The sequence below is a fragment of the Astyanax mexicanus genome, chromosome 12 (assembly GCF_023375975.1).
Source record: "Astyanax mexicanus isolate ESR-SI-001 chromosome 12, AstMex3_surface, whole genome shotgun sequence".
Taxonomy (NCBI): domain Eukaryota; kingdom Metazoa; phylum Chordata; class Actinopteri; order Characiformes; family Acestrorhamphidae; genus Astyanax; species Astyanax mexicanus.
Window position 1 is genome coordinate 9,141,708 of NC_064419.1, and position 16,059 is coordinate 9,157,766.

Here is a 16,059-nt window from a genome sequence, read left to right on the forward strand (position 1 = left end):
ATTATCAGAATACTGTGCATTTTGCCCTTCAAAAACGTCTTTTTTTACTATTAGAAAACCTCATACTACACAGAAATCATATTTTCCAGCTTAATCACTTTAATTTTAGGATTATTATCTGAATATTTGACCTTAAAACTTTTCAAAAAGTTACTTTACATTTTTTATTCTTTTAACTAGGAGGAATCTTGTAGTCACGTTAGGGGTGGGCGATATGGCCCAAAAATACTACGATCACAATATTTCATACTCTTGGCGATATGACAAAACACTAAATAAAAAAAGAATATTTCAAGAATACATTACTGCAACAAAATAAAAATTAAATTTTGTTATTGCATACAGTATGATATGGCACATCCCTAACTGAGATATTAAAAATTACAGAAATTTATCAGATTTGTAACAGAAGTCAATAATAATCCAGAATGTCATGATACTAATAATGCACTCCAAATATATCCATATATGCAGCATTAAAGTACAATAAATGATACTGGACAGATATAATCTGTCTCTAGTAGAAATATAATGGCAAATGAGAACAGTGTGAATTTGTCTTTTGCTAAAAACAGCAGTAAAAAAGTGATTATTAGGGGTGGGTGATATTGCACGATATTTCAGGGTATAATATCATTCATGATATTCAAAAATGTTGGCACTATTAATGCTTACAATACTATATGGCACAACCAACATATTCTGTGAAGCATTTAGGCTGCATTCTGAGGCTAGTAACATTGATGAAATTATCCTGTGCTGTGCAACAGAGGTAACTTTTGCTCTGCCCTTCCTGGTGTGGTCCTGATGAGAGTCAGTTTCATCATAACGTTTTTGATTGTCTTTGCGACTGCACTTGAGGATACCTTTAAAGTTCTTGAAATATTTCAGATTGATTAATCCTAAAATAGTTCTCTTTACTTCCATAACATGGATTTGAACTTTACTCAAATAGCGGCTATTCACCGTATACCATACCATCTCTACCTCTTTAAATTTCGCAACTGATATCAAACATTTTAAAAGGGCAAGAAATTCAAGACATTAACTCTTGACAGGTTAAGCACAGCTGTTAACTCAAAGCCATACCAGGTTTGGCCATACCATAGTTTGGATGACTTTACTATTAATCTACAATGCAGAGCATTTTAAAATAATGAAAAAACACTGAATTTAAAATATGTCCTAACTTTTAACTGGCACTGTAAATAATTCCTTATTTAAAAGACATTTTTTATTTTTCCTTTTTAATTATTCATATAGTTGAGATGGCTGAGGTCCTTCACATTCTCCCTCACCTTAGTCCAGCACCCCTTGCTGTAGATGGTCTGCAGGTCAAGAAACTCAATCCAAGTGAACATATCATCCTCTGTAAAGGTCTGTGCTGGGTACTCGGTGCTGTTCCTAAACCAAGCTGTGATGTTCCCTGTGAGAATACAGGTGTAGAGGGGCAGAAGCAGCTCCAAATGCCTAGAAATACAGCTAGCTCAAGGCTGTCTTATTAAAAAACAACAGCCAAGAATGTATCTGTTCAACATATTTTATAAACATATACACTATATTTAAAGTATGTAGCATATATTTAAATATATAGCTCTCTGCATATCTTCAGTTGCAATGCAAAATGTACTTAAGAAGGTGCAATTGGTGGTTCAAATGGTGAGCGACCGGTGGTTGAGGTTGCGTTACTAGTGGTTCCACCTAGTGTAAAGCCTTTCCAGATAACTTGTGTCTTCTGGTGGCTGATCAGGTGATACAATTGGTAGTTAAGGTGGTGTAATTGTTTGTTTCAGTTGGTGCGATTGGTGGTACAGGTGGGGCGATTGGTGGTTCAGGTGATGCGATTGTTGGTTCAGATGGTGCGACTGGTAGTTTAGGTGGTGTAACTGGTGGTTCAGGTGGTATGAATGTTGGTCCAGGTGAAGGGTTAAATAAAGAGGCAGACACATAATGCAGGATTTAAAAATAAGCGTGGTTTATAAAACCAAGTAATGACAGGATCACCAAAGTGTGTACAGAAATACAAATGATACCATCAGAACAACCATCATAGAAGAGAATAGTACACCCAACATTTACAAACTACTCCGCAAAGAGGGAACTGTAAGACGTTTTTCTCTGTTTATCTTTTCAAACACAGAACCACTATAGTTTATCTAATTTCTACTTTAGATTTCTCTTAGGACTCAAAAGTACAGTCGTCTATTTACTACAAACATCGTCACAGTCGGAAATTTAAGAAAAGGTACAACATCGAGAAGATAGAAAAAGATGCAGAGATACAGTATCGAGCACTTCAACATTATCATGGGTTTAGCAGGCAGATAAACCGACACATAACTCCGATTCCTCCGGAACGATAAAAAACAGCGTCATGTCAGGATACAGGGATTATTGGGGGATTGTTGAAGGTATTTAAAAAATTTCATGTACAAAAAAATCACCCTCCGCTGGGAAGGTTAACTTCATCACTGAACTCGACACGGCACTGAATGGATGTTGGTCTAATATTCACCAACTCTAATTCTCATTGGCTGTTGATCGCCCAAACCAACATGTGACGTACCACAATATACTGTAGCCCAAATATTTTAATGTATTTATTTTGTAAAAATATTTGATATTTTATGCATTTGCTTACAGGGGAATTTGAGTAACTAGTAAATGTATGTAATACTTCTCATTATAAGAGTGTTCAAAGTATTGCAACATAAATAATCCGATTTCTTTAATATTGTTTTGAATAATATTCAAACATCTTAATACAGCAATATCATAATGAATAATATCACAAGATTTTAAATGATTTTACTTGGTAAGCTATCATTATTAAAGTGTAGCAAATAATTATCTTAAAAAGGACATCAACTGGAAAGGACATTAGTGATATCTTAGTTCAGTCTCTTTAAATCTAGTGGTTATTTTTAGTATATCTATCTAACTATGAGACTGCATTATAATATTACATGTGACACAATGTACACATGGTGTGATACACATGTACACATGGTGTGATAAACATGTATGGGCATTTCAACTTGATTGATTTCAACACTCTGATAATGAAAATATGATTTAAAATTTAACTCTTTTATGAGATACTGGGGTGTATATATCAATACGTCAGGTGTTGGAGTGGGCGTGGCTAATGACGATGAAAAAGTCACAGGTGATCAGAAACACGTTCCACAGTCACAACATCATCGTCTTATTCTGATAAACAGCTCAACTACAGAACACAGAGATAGAGTGCAGGAGAGTGACCCACCAAATCCGACCCATTTATCTTTAATACTGCTCATCTAAAGCAAAATAAAAGTACCCCCCCCAACATGGACTTAAATAATAATAATTAGTACAATAAATTAAGCTTCATTCCTTTACACCAGATGAAAAATAAATTAAAGTATTTACAGTTAAACATCAAAGAAGCATGCAGGCGGGACCAGTGGAGACGCAACATAGCGGGCTTGTGCTCACAGCCCAAATGGGCCTGGGATCAAAGGTCAACTCCAATCAGAGAGAGGAACACAAAGCAGGGGCTCAGAGAAGTGTGTGTGAGTGTATGTATATATATATATATATATATATATATATATATATATATATATATATATATATATATATATATATGTGTGTGTGTGTGTGTGTGTGTGTGTGTGCGTGCACAAAATATTATTAAATATTTTCAACATTTTAAAGCTGCCAATATGTGAACAACCAATGGACATTTAGCCCAGCAGGTGTCTTTTGATGTTTGCTGTTGTTTTTATTAATTTCTATTTAATTAATTTTATTGGAGGAAAGTTTTGACCATATATATATTTTTTTAATGTGTTAATTATTTTTTTTACACTAATATTGTAATGGGTAACAAATCCATCTTCCCAATAAATAGTAGAAAATCTGAAGAAAAATGAATTAAGTATTCATTATTTTTTTGTTTTATATAAAATAATATAAAATAATACAATTGGTAAAGCATTACTTTCATGCATAAACTTTTTAAAATAATAAATAAATAAATAAATAATTTTTTTGGGGGGGAATTTAACTGTGTGTGGCAAAATATTTATTTTAATACCAATAAATTTACTGAAAGTTGCCACTGTTAAAGGACCACATGGTCAATAATGTTTTTTTTATTCTGTGCCAAATCAGTATTCAATTCAATATATTCAATATCATAATATTGGAAAAACAGCATTTTAATTTTAATTTAGTGGGTTAAAGATTTATTCTTCTTTCTCATTGTTACTGTTTTTTTCTGTCTGATCAAATTATTGAATTAATTATAGAAAGTATTCATTATTTGTAGTCATTACTAATACAAAATAACACAATCAGTGGGGCGTCACTGAGGAGCCACACATACTTATAATGTATTATGTGTAACTAAACGTTTATTTTGTATTTTTCCACTTTTTTATGTAAATATAAAATTTAAATGTTTGTGCATGTGTGTGTATGTATGTGTAAAACAGTAGTATTTACTGAGCTCCAAAGTGCTTGAAATTGAAACTTTGTCGCAGATTAAAATGCGAAATCTGCTTATCTTTAATCATTTTTTTATCCAACGGCCTTCAAAAGTAGAGTTTGTCAAGCTTCGAATGCTAAACTAATGCAACAATAATCTGCATCCTGCCATCCATTAATGTGCCAAAAGACTCAACAGACAATATCTGATCGATTAGAAAGCAAGTTTAGCTTACTTTTCTAGTTTAAAATAAATTTACAGCAGGATTTACGCAGTGTAAATATTTAGTACACATTTGTACTGTGGGATTTGTACGAAGAACAAAATGAGCAACGGCACAAGACGCTAACAGCACAGCTCAGAATGAGGACAGTGAGCGTTTCTTCGGTCTAACCCACCTCACGTACACAAACGTCTTTTTTAACATTATTTTCACATATCTTGGAATATTTCTGTTTCAATATTTTTTAAAGAATGCTGTTTGATCCACCCAAAAAAAAACAGGCACAAAAAATGTATGTAAAAATTTGAACACAAATATACAGTACCGTGCAAAAGTATTCATCATATTCTGAGGACTGAGTAAAACAAATTATGATAAAAAAATACAATCAGGAAAAATATGGATCAAATATTTATTTGTAATACAGATCATTCTGATCATTTTTGAATACTTCTGCAAGGCACTGTATTTAGGATATTGTAAAATGACTGATGTCTCTTCTAGCAGAGGTAAACTGAGTATAGGTAAAATATCTAATATTTGTCATTATGAAATTTTATTATGATGATGTTTAAGACATGTTTAGTTAATACTATGCTTGCACACCACAAAAATGTGAATGTATGTGTTTATGAATAAATTCCCAATAATCTGCTTACGCTTGAGTAGAGCAGAGGCACCTTTTTGTGCTTGATTGAGCCAAATTCTACAAATTTAATTTTGTAGGTTTTTAACAGTGATCCGATTAACTGTTTAAATGTTTAAAACTGCCTGGTGTCTTTGCAAAAATGGCCACCATAACCTTAGGCTTTGGCGATCAATTTTTTGGTTTTACATTGATTTGTAGAGGATAAAAGTGGATAAGAGTTTCCACAATATAAAGCAATTATGTTATGGGATAACTGCTGCTTATCATGACTATAACCCATCCTCGTAACTCTGCCTCAAACAAATATTCATAATGTCAAATATTAGCTGGATACCATGACTATTCCACTTGCTAAGATATAATTTATTGCATGTCATGTAAAGAGTAATAACGAAAGTATTAATTTCTATATAAAGAGAGAGATGTGAACTCAATGTGAAGTAAATGTTTGCTAGCCAAGTGCTTAAAAGAACTGAAATGAGAATAAAGTCAGTAGTAAGGCGACAGATTGTGCTCGCAAATGTCTACCAACAGCAGGAGAAAGGAAAATCAACAGAAGATAAAAAGCATCAGCTGCACAAAGCTTATTAGGTATATTTTGCCGCCTAGACAATAAATACAGAATTATGACAAGAGTAGAATCTGATAAATATGACAGCACTGGTAAACAGTCCTCAGTGACCGGTGCTCTCTCCTTCAGAGCTAAAACAACACCTGAAAACCACAGCAGAGGAATGCAGCAGCTAACACTGCCCAAAAGTGCTAATTGTGTGTGTGTTTGAGTGTATGAGTGTGTGTAAATGTGTGTGTCCATATGAACCAGTAAATCCCCCCAAAAAAGTGCCTATTATTATCAAGCTTTCCCAAAAACACTGGCTCTAAAGACAGCTTAGCTTTGACAGGCTAAATGCTAATGTTCAAACCACCATTCCCTTTTCTCCTCACAGAAATTCTTCCCGTTTTCCCTAAAGCAGTAGTTCAGCTAAATCTAATCTAACCCAGTAGTTCACCTACACATTTCCTTCCTATCACATTTTCCTGTAGAAACTAGGCATGTTTTATAATTCTTTAGCTTTTTTCTTTAGGTTTTAGCACTGGAGCTATGAGGCTAATGTAGGTAGCCTAGGTAGTTAAGCTAGTTAGCTAAGCTAGCAAAGAAGTACTGCAAGTATATTAGCTAGCACTACTTCATGTTATGTGTTATAAAACACAGTAAAACATGGTTAAAAAACCTTGTTAAAAAAATCTTGCTTAACACAAATTACTAAACACCTCAACATGGTTTGAGGAGTGTGAGATGATTTAGACATGCAGTTAGCACATTGCTAATAGCCAAACTATATGTTTCCTATATGAAGCTGCTAGCTCCAGTGCTAAACTACACAACACACAGGTCTGGTGGAGTAACCTAGCGAGCTAGCTAACTTACATTTTTTATTTTTATATGTAAATATACATTTTGGCCAAAATATCACTTGACAAAATGAAATAGTGTTTTGTTCAATACCTACAGCAGGTTAGTTGATGTAATTTCTTTCTTTCATAAAAACAAAAAAACAAAACAAAACAAAAACAATAGTACACAACTGCAGTACCTATAAACATTACAGTTAAGCACAGACTTAGGTTAACCTCCTGTGGCAGAGTGGTTATTAGCCCTATGTGGAGTCTGAAGTGCAGAAGTTGAAGCCAAACACCACTCTGATTTGCTGCTGTCGGAATATTCCACACAATTCCAGTCCATTCTTCTCCAAATAGGAATAACCAACCAGGCTCTGATGATGGTTTGGTGCATTGCAAAGATGGAAAACAGTCTTGTGGCCAGAACATCACTTCAAAAGCTGTTTAAATCTGCTGCTCCAGCTGTTGGCACTAAATAAATTAAAAAGAAACTTCACACATCACTGCCTTTCTCACGGTGGACATAAAGTGCAGCTGAATACGGCAACAAAAAGCAGCTGAAAACACTGCTGAAGACACTACAGGCCAAACATCTGGAAGCAACACTAATTTAAAATGTAAAACTTGTGCTGTTAATAAAATAACTGCCAGTCTTCATTGGCATATTACAAAAGGGTTGGACTAAATGTCTTAATTAGTTAATACCAATGTTCATGTAATCAGGAGGTTGCCAATTCACTTCCCAGTGATGCCACAGCCCTCTGTCAGTGTCAGTGTCAGTACTGACGCTGTCAGTCTGCCTGCTCTGGACTCTGAACTACTCAAAGTCTCCAATTCCCAGCACGCAATCACACCGGACTTCCCTGACTCTGTTGAGCACGCTACGACGTTCCCGCTCCCCCAGTTACTGATTGTTTCTACCTGGCCTGTCTAGTATAAATACCCCTCAGTTTGCTCTGTTCCCTGCAGAGCACTGAATATTGTTTTCTAGCTCTTCTACAACAAGTTTACTTTGTTTATTGCCTTTGTTACTAACCTAGTTTTTGTTTCCAACTCTCATTTTTTTTGCCTTGACCTTTCTATTGTTTATTTCGTTGCCAACTATTTTTGTATTTTTGAATCTCCTTGCTGGATTTACAGTGTATGCCCCTGTTTTGTATGTTGTTTATATTTGCTGCAATTTTGTTACTGACCCTGCCTGCCCTCTCTACTCATAAATCTCAAAAATAAATAAGTTTTTTATGTTTTACAATTTTTGACGTAACATGAATCTGACATCAAATATGATAAATGGACCAACAGATGTAATCCAAAGTGATTAAAAAATATATACCATTATGGAGGACACATCAGTGCCTATATCTGGATGCTTCCAAATGTTTGGCCTGTAATGTTTACTGAAAAAAAAAAAAAACACAAATAAAATATGGTACGTCAACACAATTCCTGTGTTTGTGTTAATTATTGTGTTGTAATATCTTATTTAAGTACAACCTAAATATAAACTAAAAGCAGCACTATTTTCCAGTGAAGGTTATGAGAACTTCTGCATCCACCAAGAGAGCAGAGTGAAGTGTTTGATTAAAATAAAAAAATTAAATTAATCTCAGATGCTACAACAAAAAACACAATAAGACACATTCTCTCCAGTCATACATAACATAATAAACAAAGTAATAACACAATAATAAGCTATTAAAATAATGTGCAATCGGAAATAAAAGCAGCTTTGCAAAACAATCATCACTGATGGAAAAAAATGTGTATCTCAATTTTTGTAATTTTGTTTTTTATTATATTTAATGGATTTTAAGAGCATTTAATATTCTTGGAGCAATAAAAATGCTCCAAAAAAAATCATTCTCTTGTGAAGCTGCTTTTTTGGAGATACATGGTTTAATTCCGACAGTGATGATGTGATGCAGATTCCATCCCACACATTTAGGGCTGTTTATAGACCATCGCACTTTCCCTGCAAGTGCACGGAGGGCTGTATATCAAACCCAGTCAGGAGAAATTATAAAAAAAAAAAAAAGAATTCAAGTAAAAATGCAGCGTGGCGCGACGTGAAGCTGCTGTGTGCTAGCTGTTGAATAGTCCAGTGCTGAGGTCCAGGCTTTATTCAGTGGTTAGTCTTTCGATGTTTTGACATAAAGACGCTTTTCCCTGTAGAGTTTGGTTATTATGTGTTTGTAAACAGTCATATTGTTATATTTATGTGTTAATAAATCCTTTATAAAACAGCTATAAACCAATATACAAACCAAAAAGTTAAATAAAAAAATTCTAAAAAGTTAATAAAATAAAAAATATCTGTAAGTACTGTATGTGTGCGTACATGTTTGTGTATACGTGTGTGTGTGTGTGTGTGTGTGTTAGTGTGCAGTGTTTGCCTCAGTATTGATATGTCTTAGTGCTGATTGTGCTCCTTCATTGTTCTGTATGAGTGACTAATTTTTGAATAAGAGTGTGGGACTGTGTGTGTGTCTGTGTGTGTGTGTGTGTGTGTGTATGGGGTTGGGTGTGATGCTGAGGCAGCTCTGTGAGGATGCGGATGGAAGGTGGGTCGTTTGTTCTGGGTTTAAAGGAACAGTTCAGTAAGAAATGCTAACGCTGCTAAATGTAGGTGAAAGAAAGTGAATGGGCAGCAGTTAGTATGATGCTAACAACATCATGCTAACTGATACCTGCTACCTTACATTCTGAGCATTAGCCACGTTAGCATGCTTAATTGATCTGTTTCTTTAACTGAAAGCTTCGTCGTCTGTGTCCTCAATCAGCACCTTGGTGTCCTTCTTAGACCTGCAACACACACACACACACACACACACACACACAGTTATGAGTTGGACAGTAGGGATGGGTTATAGGAACTGAAATGCTGCTCCCGACACTAGGAGGGTGAGGACAATTACCGGATCCCCACCTTTAATACATGAGCTAAAACCTTGTATACACTACATGACTTTTAAAGTGGGAGCAGTTTATTAACAGACTGGGCAGATTACAATATGATCAGGAGATCACCGGTTCGAATCCTGTTTATGTAGTTTGCCATCGGCTGCCGGAGCCCTGATAGAGCACAACTGGCCATGCTCTCTCTGGGTGGGTAGATGGTGCTCTCTCCCAACATCATTTCAAAGGGTGATGTCTGAAGCACAGGGCGTCTGTGAGCTTATGTATCGGAACCGAGTCGCTGCACTTTCCTCCGAGTGCACTGTGCTCTGATGCTACGCAGCAATGCTGCATCAGCAGCAGTTTTTCTAAAAGAGGCGGTGGCTGACTTCACATGTGTTGGAGGAGGCAGGTGCTAGTTTTCACCCTCCTGGTGTGTTGGGGCATCACTAGTGATGGGGGGAGTCCTAATTGTTGTGAGTTGACTAATTGGCTGTGTAAATTGGGGAACAATTGGAAATAAATTTGAAAATAAATAGGAATAAAATTATATTTATATATTTTTGTAGGGTTAAGTGGTGCATTGAGAGACATGGTCAGCATGGTTATCTTTGACCCTTCAATTTTTAGCAACAGGTAAATAGCTACCTAATAATATTATTGTTTACTGCTATGGTGTTTCTTAACAGTTTCGTATTATTGATTTAATTTTACAATATTATTTTATTTTATAAAAAATAATATTACCAATAAATCCTTATGGTTCATTTTTATTTTCAAGTTGGTGAAGAGTTTATTTTACACAACCAGATTTCACCAAAAATCAGATCAACCAGCTCAGATTGCACCAGAGTCTCCAGACTAGAGCCAAAAAGCACAGACTCATAACAACTGGAAATTGGGGATAAAATCAGGCTAAAAATCATGTCTTAACAGTCGTCTGTGCTGGCCTGCATCCCAATGGGAGTAATGACTGGAAAGAGCGCCATCTAGCCACCCAAAGAGAGCATGACCCACTGTACTCTCAAACTCCCATCTGGCTGTCCCAAAATTCAAACCAGCGAACCCCAAACTAGAGTGACAACACCTGGGTCTTCTGGACCACTTGAAGCCCCACGTAAATGTAATAAATGTGTGTGAATGTGTTTGTGTGTGTGTTCGTACTGTGAGGACAGCAGTGGGCGGCGCAGGGACAGGCTGTAGCTTCTCTTCCAGCTCTTCTTGCCCTGTCGGTGTTTAACTCCGTCTTCCTGGTCCATCATCTGCTCCAGCACTGTCTGGTCATCTGCATTCAGTGGCGCCACTGAGATATCTCTCACCGCACGGAACTCACCACAGTTATTCAGGTGCTCGTTCTCCAGACGGAAGAAGTTCCACACAAACCGCCTGCAGAACACACACACACACACACGAACGCAGGGAATAGCTGTGGTCAGTAACATCTACACACCTGTACTGCTTCTCCACGACCACACCCACTTTCAAAGTAAAGTTCTTTTTAAATAACCACCCTGTAAAAAATTATATTGTACATACATTCATGAATAGTTTATTCTCCACTTTAAGCAAAATGGCTTTTAAATAGTACTGATAAAGGGTTTGCAAGCTATAATTTATCAGGTTCTGTAAAGAACCTTCAGAAGAACCCTTTAATCAGTCATCATTGTTCTCTAGGACCCCTGTAGTTCAAAGATGCGCCCTTCAAATTCTGTCAACTGAGTGTATTCAAGTGCATTATAGAGGCACGACTAGCAGTCAACAATCTCTCACCAAGAGGTACACTACCCAAATGCAGCCTTAAAAAGTCTCTTTATAGGGCAGCAGGGGAGGCAGTTTTACACCCTCTTGTGGAAAGACCCAGTGTCTAATCAGACCTGTATTCATTTACATACTTATCCGTGTGTGTGTGTGTTTGTGTGTGTGTGCATGTACCTGAAGACCTCCATTGGAGCGAGGACAGTGGCCAGTATGTCAGCGATGGAGGGGATGTTGGTCATGGTGGTGAGAGAGATCTGCAGCGTCCAGGCGAAGCGCAGGATCACGTCCTCCACGATCGCGCAGTAATAATATGCCTGCAGGACACAGCACACAAAACCACACTCAGTTACACACTCAATCTCATGCAAAAGTTTACACACCGCTGTTTTTTTATTTAATGCTGTTCATGCCCTGAGTGTGGACAAAAGTATTGGGACACCAGTTCTCTAAAGAGGACTTTAGCTGATGGTTAACGTGTGTGTGTACATGTGTATATGTCTATGTGTGTGTCATACTTTCTGTGGGTAGACGATCTCCTCGCGGAGGAAGGTGTGTTCTCCTGCGTTCCGGTCAAATAAACCCCAGTCCATCTTCAGGTCCCAGATGAGGGTGTAGAGAGAGCTGATGGTGGAGAACAGGATCAGCAGGTAGAAGAACGCCTCTGCATCAACATCATCCTGATCTGAGAGATAGAGAGAGAGAGAGAGAGAGAGAGAGAGAGAGAGAGAGAGAAGGTGAATATACTTATCTACTAAAGGAGCACTTTTTGTTCATCTTCAGGAACTCCTTCAAGATACCAAGAGTGTGCAGAACTGTCCTTAAAGATAAATTAGCTACTTAGAGGAATCAGAAGTATAAAACATGTTCTGGTTTGTTTCATTATTTTTTATTAGAAAATATATCCATGTTTCTGTGTAGCTTTAATGTCTTCAATATTAATTGTACAATTAAGAAAATATGAAAAGAATGAAAACATATTGACTGAGAAAGAGTTAGTCCAAACTTTTGACTGGTACTGTAAATATATACATATTTTTAAACATTTACCTGACCAAACACCACATAGACAGACAGACAGACAGACAGACAGACAGACAGACAGATAGATAGATAGATAGATAGATAGATAGATAGATAGATAACACATTGAATGAGAAGAGTGGTGTCCAACTTTTGACTGGTACTGTATATTACTTTGATTAACCGTTGCTGTAAATGAGCTTGATGAATATATTTAAATAATTATGATTACACATATAATTACAGTGTCCATAAATATTTCATCATTACTACTAATGAGACTCTACACACCTGTACAGGTGGAGCTACATCACTGGAGCTGGAACTCTTGACTAGAACGGTATATCTTATATAGACCCCTAAACTGTCCACTAGAGGGCGACCATCTCCCATCTATCTCACTCCTGACTAAAACGCGGAAGGATCTTATTCTGTGAACAGTTCATACAAACCTGCAGAACGCACTGTCTGGCCACTTTATCGGAAACCCTGCTGCTTTGGCTCCACCCTGGTGGTGTTCATTTACACTCTAGCTGATTTGTAGAGGCAGTGGTGGGAACATCTAAAGTCTTTAGCTAACTGATTTTGTAATGTGTACAATTATTTTTTTTAATTTTGTAATGTTTTTACATTTTTAAAACTGTGGTGCAATGTCATTCCCAGTTTCAACATTCAACTTCTGAGGTAAATAAAAAGCCCCTACATCACAGACGTCTGATTGTAAGGTCAGGAGTAAAATCAGGAAAAACTAAAGAAGACACTTAAAGGAGAAAGCCGGTGTGAAATGGATTTGGGTTGTAGTGAAACACAATGAATTCTAGCAATAAAGTGCTGAGATACTTTAACCTTGTTAATGCTGTTATAATAGCGATTTAAAAGCGAAGTATTTCGAAATGCTGGGGGAGAATGTGGGTGGGCTATTTAACACTTGTACTCATTTCACACAAGAGTTCTCCTGTAAAAAATGGACTAAACAGAACAGGCTGAGATTAAATAGAATCGAGACTAACAGATTATTGAGGACTAACAAGGCAGAGACAAATGAGGAAAAAATTTAAAGGACATAAATGAGGCACAGTCTGATGAGGCGAAAACTATTAAGTCAGAGGCTGACGAGACAGAGAATTACAAGGCAGAGTTTTACGTGGTGGCAAATGACAAGACAGAGCCTGATGAGGCAGATGGTGACTGACGAAGAAGAGACTGATGAGTCACAGACGTGAGATGAAGTAGAGGCTGACGAGGCAGAGACTAACATGTTGGAGACTGACATGATGAGATCAACAAGTTGGAGACTGATAAAGACTAACAGTGTGGATTCTGATGAGGCAGAATCTACAAGACTGGAGACTGATGGAGACTAAAAGGGAGGATACTGTTCAGACAGAGATTATAAGACTAGAGATTGATGGAGACTAAAAGGGAGTATACTGTTGAAGCAGAGACTACAAGAGATTTGAGACTGATGGAGACCAAAAGGGAGGATTCTGATGAGGCCGAGACTCATGAGACCGAAACTACAAAACTGGAGATTGATGGAGACTAAAAGAGATGATACTGTTGAGACAGAGACTCATGAGACAGAGACTACAAAACTGGAGATTGATGAAGACTAAAAGGGAGGATACTGATGAGACAGAGACTACCAGACTGGAGATTGATGAAGACTAAAAGGAAGGATACTGATGAGACAGAGACTACAAGACTGGAGATTCATGGAGACTAAAAGGGAGAATACTGATGAGACAGAGACTACAAGACTGGAGATTGATAGAGACAAAAAGGGATGATTCTGATGAGACAGAGACTACAAGACTGGAGACTGATGGAGACTTAACAGGGAGGATACTGTTAAGACAGAGACTCATGAGGTACAGAGATTACAAGACTGGAGACTAATGGAGACTAAAAGGGAGGATACTGTTGAGACAGAGACTACAATATTAGATACTGATGGAGACTAACAGGGAAGATACTGATGACAAAGACTAATGGGAAGGTTACTACCAAGGTAGAGATTAGTAAGGCAGAGCCTGTTGAGTTCAAGGCTGACAAGACAGAGTGTAATGAGTTAGAGACAGACAAGACTTAGACTACACAGGTAGGTCACCTATAAGGCAAATATTGACCAGGGAGAGGGTGATGAAGCAGGAGGGGACTAACAAAAAGAAAGAAAGCTAAAATTATGTTAGAGCTAGAGAAGAGAATAGCTGGTCAACAGCCTTAAGAAAAAGGAATTAATCACCTATTAAATACTAAACAAACGTCTTCCTTTCAGACTGTCAGTAATGAAAAAAAAACACACTGACAACAAGGTTCAAAATGATCCTAAATAGAATCACCAAACAGACACGAAAGATAAATGCCGTGACATCATCGTGTGGTCTGACAGGGCTATGATAAAGCCATCAGCGCTGCTGCCGTCGGTCTGTGTGTTTAAATCCAGCTCCTCATCTGTATTCCTGCAGCGTCGCTCGCCCCTCTGTCTCTCTGCAGGAAGGCAATTACAGCCCTGCCTCTCCGGAGAGAAACATTTCCAGCCTTTTCCTCTCCCTCCATTTCTCCCTTGCCTCGCCCCAACCGTTCCTCCATTTATTCTTCTTTTCATCTTCACGTCTGGATCGACGAGATCTGCTCTCAATCATCAGCTCTTTGTGCACAGGAAGCTGAATGCATCACTCTATCACAGCTCTACTGACTTACTGACCTGTAAACCTACTGACTCACTTACCTCATCTGACCCCCTCACCTCTAAACCTAATGACTCACTGACCTCTAAACCTACTGACTTACCTCCACTGACTCTCTTGCCTTTAAACCTACAGAGTCACTGACCTCTACTTACCCACTTTCCTCTAAACCTACTCACTTTTACTGACCCCTTTCCCTATAAATCTACTGAAAGACTTTTTTGTACTGACCCCCTCACCTCTAAACCTGCTGACTAACTTGCCTCTACTAACCCCTCACCCCAAAACATACTGACTAACTTACCTCTTCTGACCCCCTCACCTCTAATCCTGCTGACTAACTTACCTATACTAACCTCTCACCCCGAAACGTACTGACTAACTAACCTCTACTGACCCCCTCACCTCTAAACCTACTGACTAACTAATCTCTACTGACCCCCCACCTCTTAACCTACTGACTAACTTACCTCTACTAACCCCCTCACCTCTAAATCTTTTGACCAACTTACCTCTACTGACCCCCTCACCTTTAAACCTCCGTACTCATTGACCTCTACTTACCCACGTTCTACTGGCCCCTTTCCCTGTGAACTTTTCTTTAAACCTACAAAGTCACTGATATCTACTTACCCACTTTCCTCTAAACCTACTGTCACTGCCCTCTACTTACCCACTTTTTTCTAAAACTTACCTCTACTGACCCCTCACCTCTAAACCTACTGACTAACTTAACCCTACTTACCCCTCACCTCTAAACCTACTGACTAACTAACCTCTTCTGACCCACTCACCTCTAAACATACTGACTAACTAACCTCTACTGACCCCCTCACCTCTAAACGTACTAACTGACCTCTACTGACCCCCTCACCTCTAAACTTACTGACTAACTTAACACTACTGATCCCCTCACCTCTAAACTTACTGACTTACCTGTACTGAC

General features: G+C 37.7%; 1 protein-coding gene across 1 annotated transcript in view; it reads right to left on the reverse strand.

Annotated features, from left to right (window-relative positions):
• Positions 1 to 1,953: 1,953 nt before the first annotated feature.
• xpr1a (xenotropic and polytropic retrovirus receptor 1a) overlaps positions 1,954 to 16,059 on the reverse strand; it is a 111,089-nt gene continuing 96,983 nt past the window's right edge. The window contains exons 12-15 of the mRNA XM_049485783.1: positions 11,919 to 12,085; positions 11,578 to 11,717; positions 10,810 to 11,031; positions 1,954 to 9,552 (exon numbers count right to left, since the gene is read on the reverse strand). Of these exons, the coding sequence (XP_049341740.1) occupies positions 9,495 to 9,552; positions 10,810 to 11,031; positions 11,578 to 11,717; positions 11,919 to 12,085 (587 nt within the window). The 3' untranslated portion in view covers positions 1,954 to 9,494. The remainder of the gene's footprint in view (positions 9,553 to 10,809; positions 11,032 to 11,577; positions 11,718 to 11,918; positions 12,086 to 16,059) is intronic.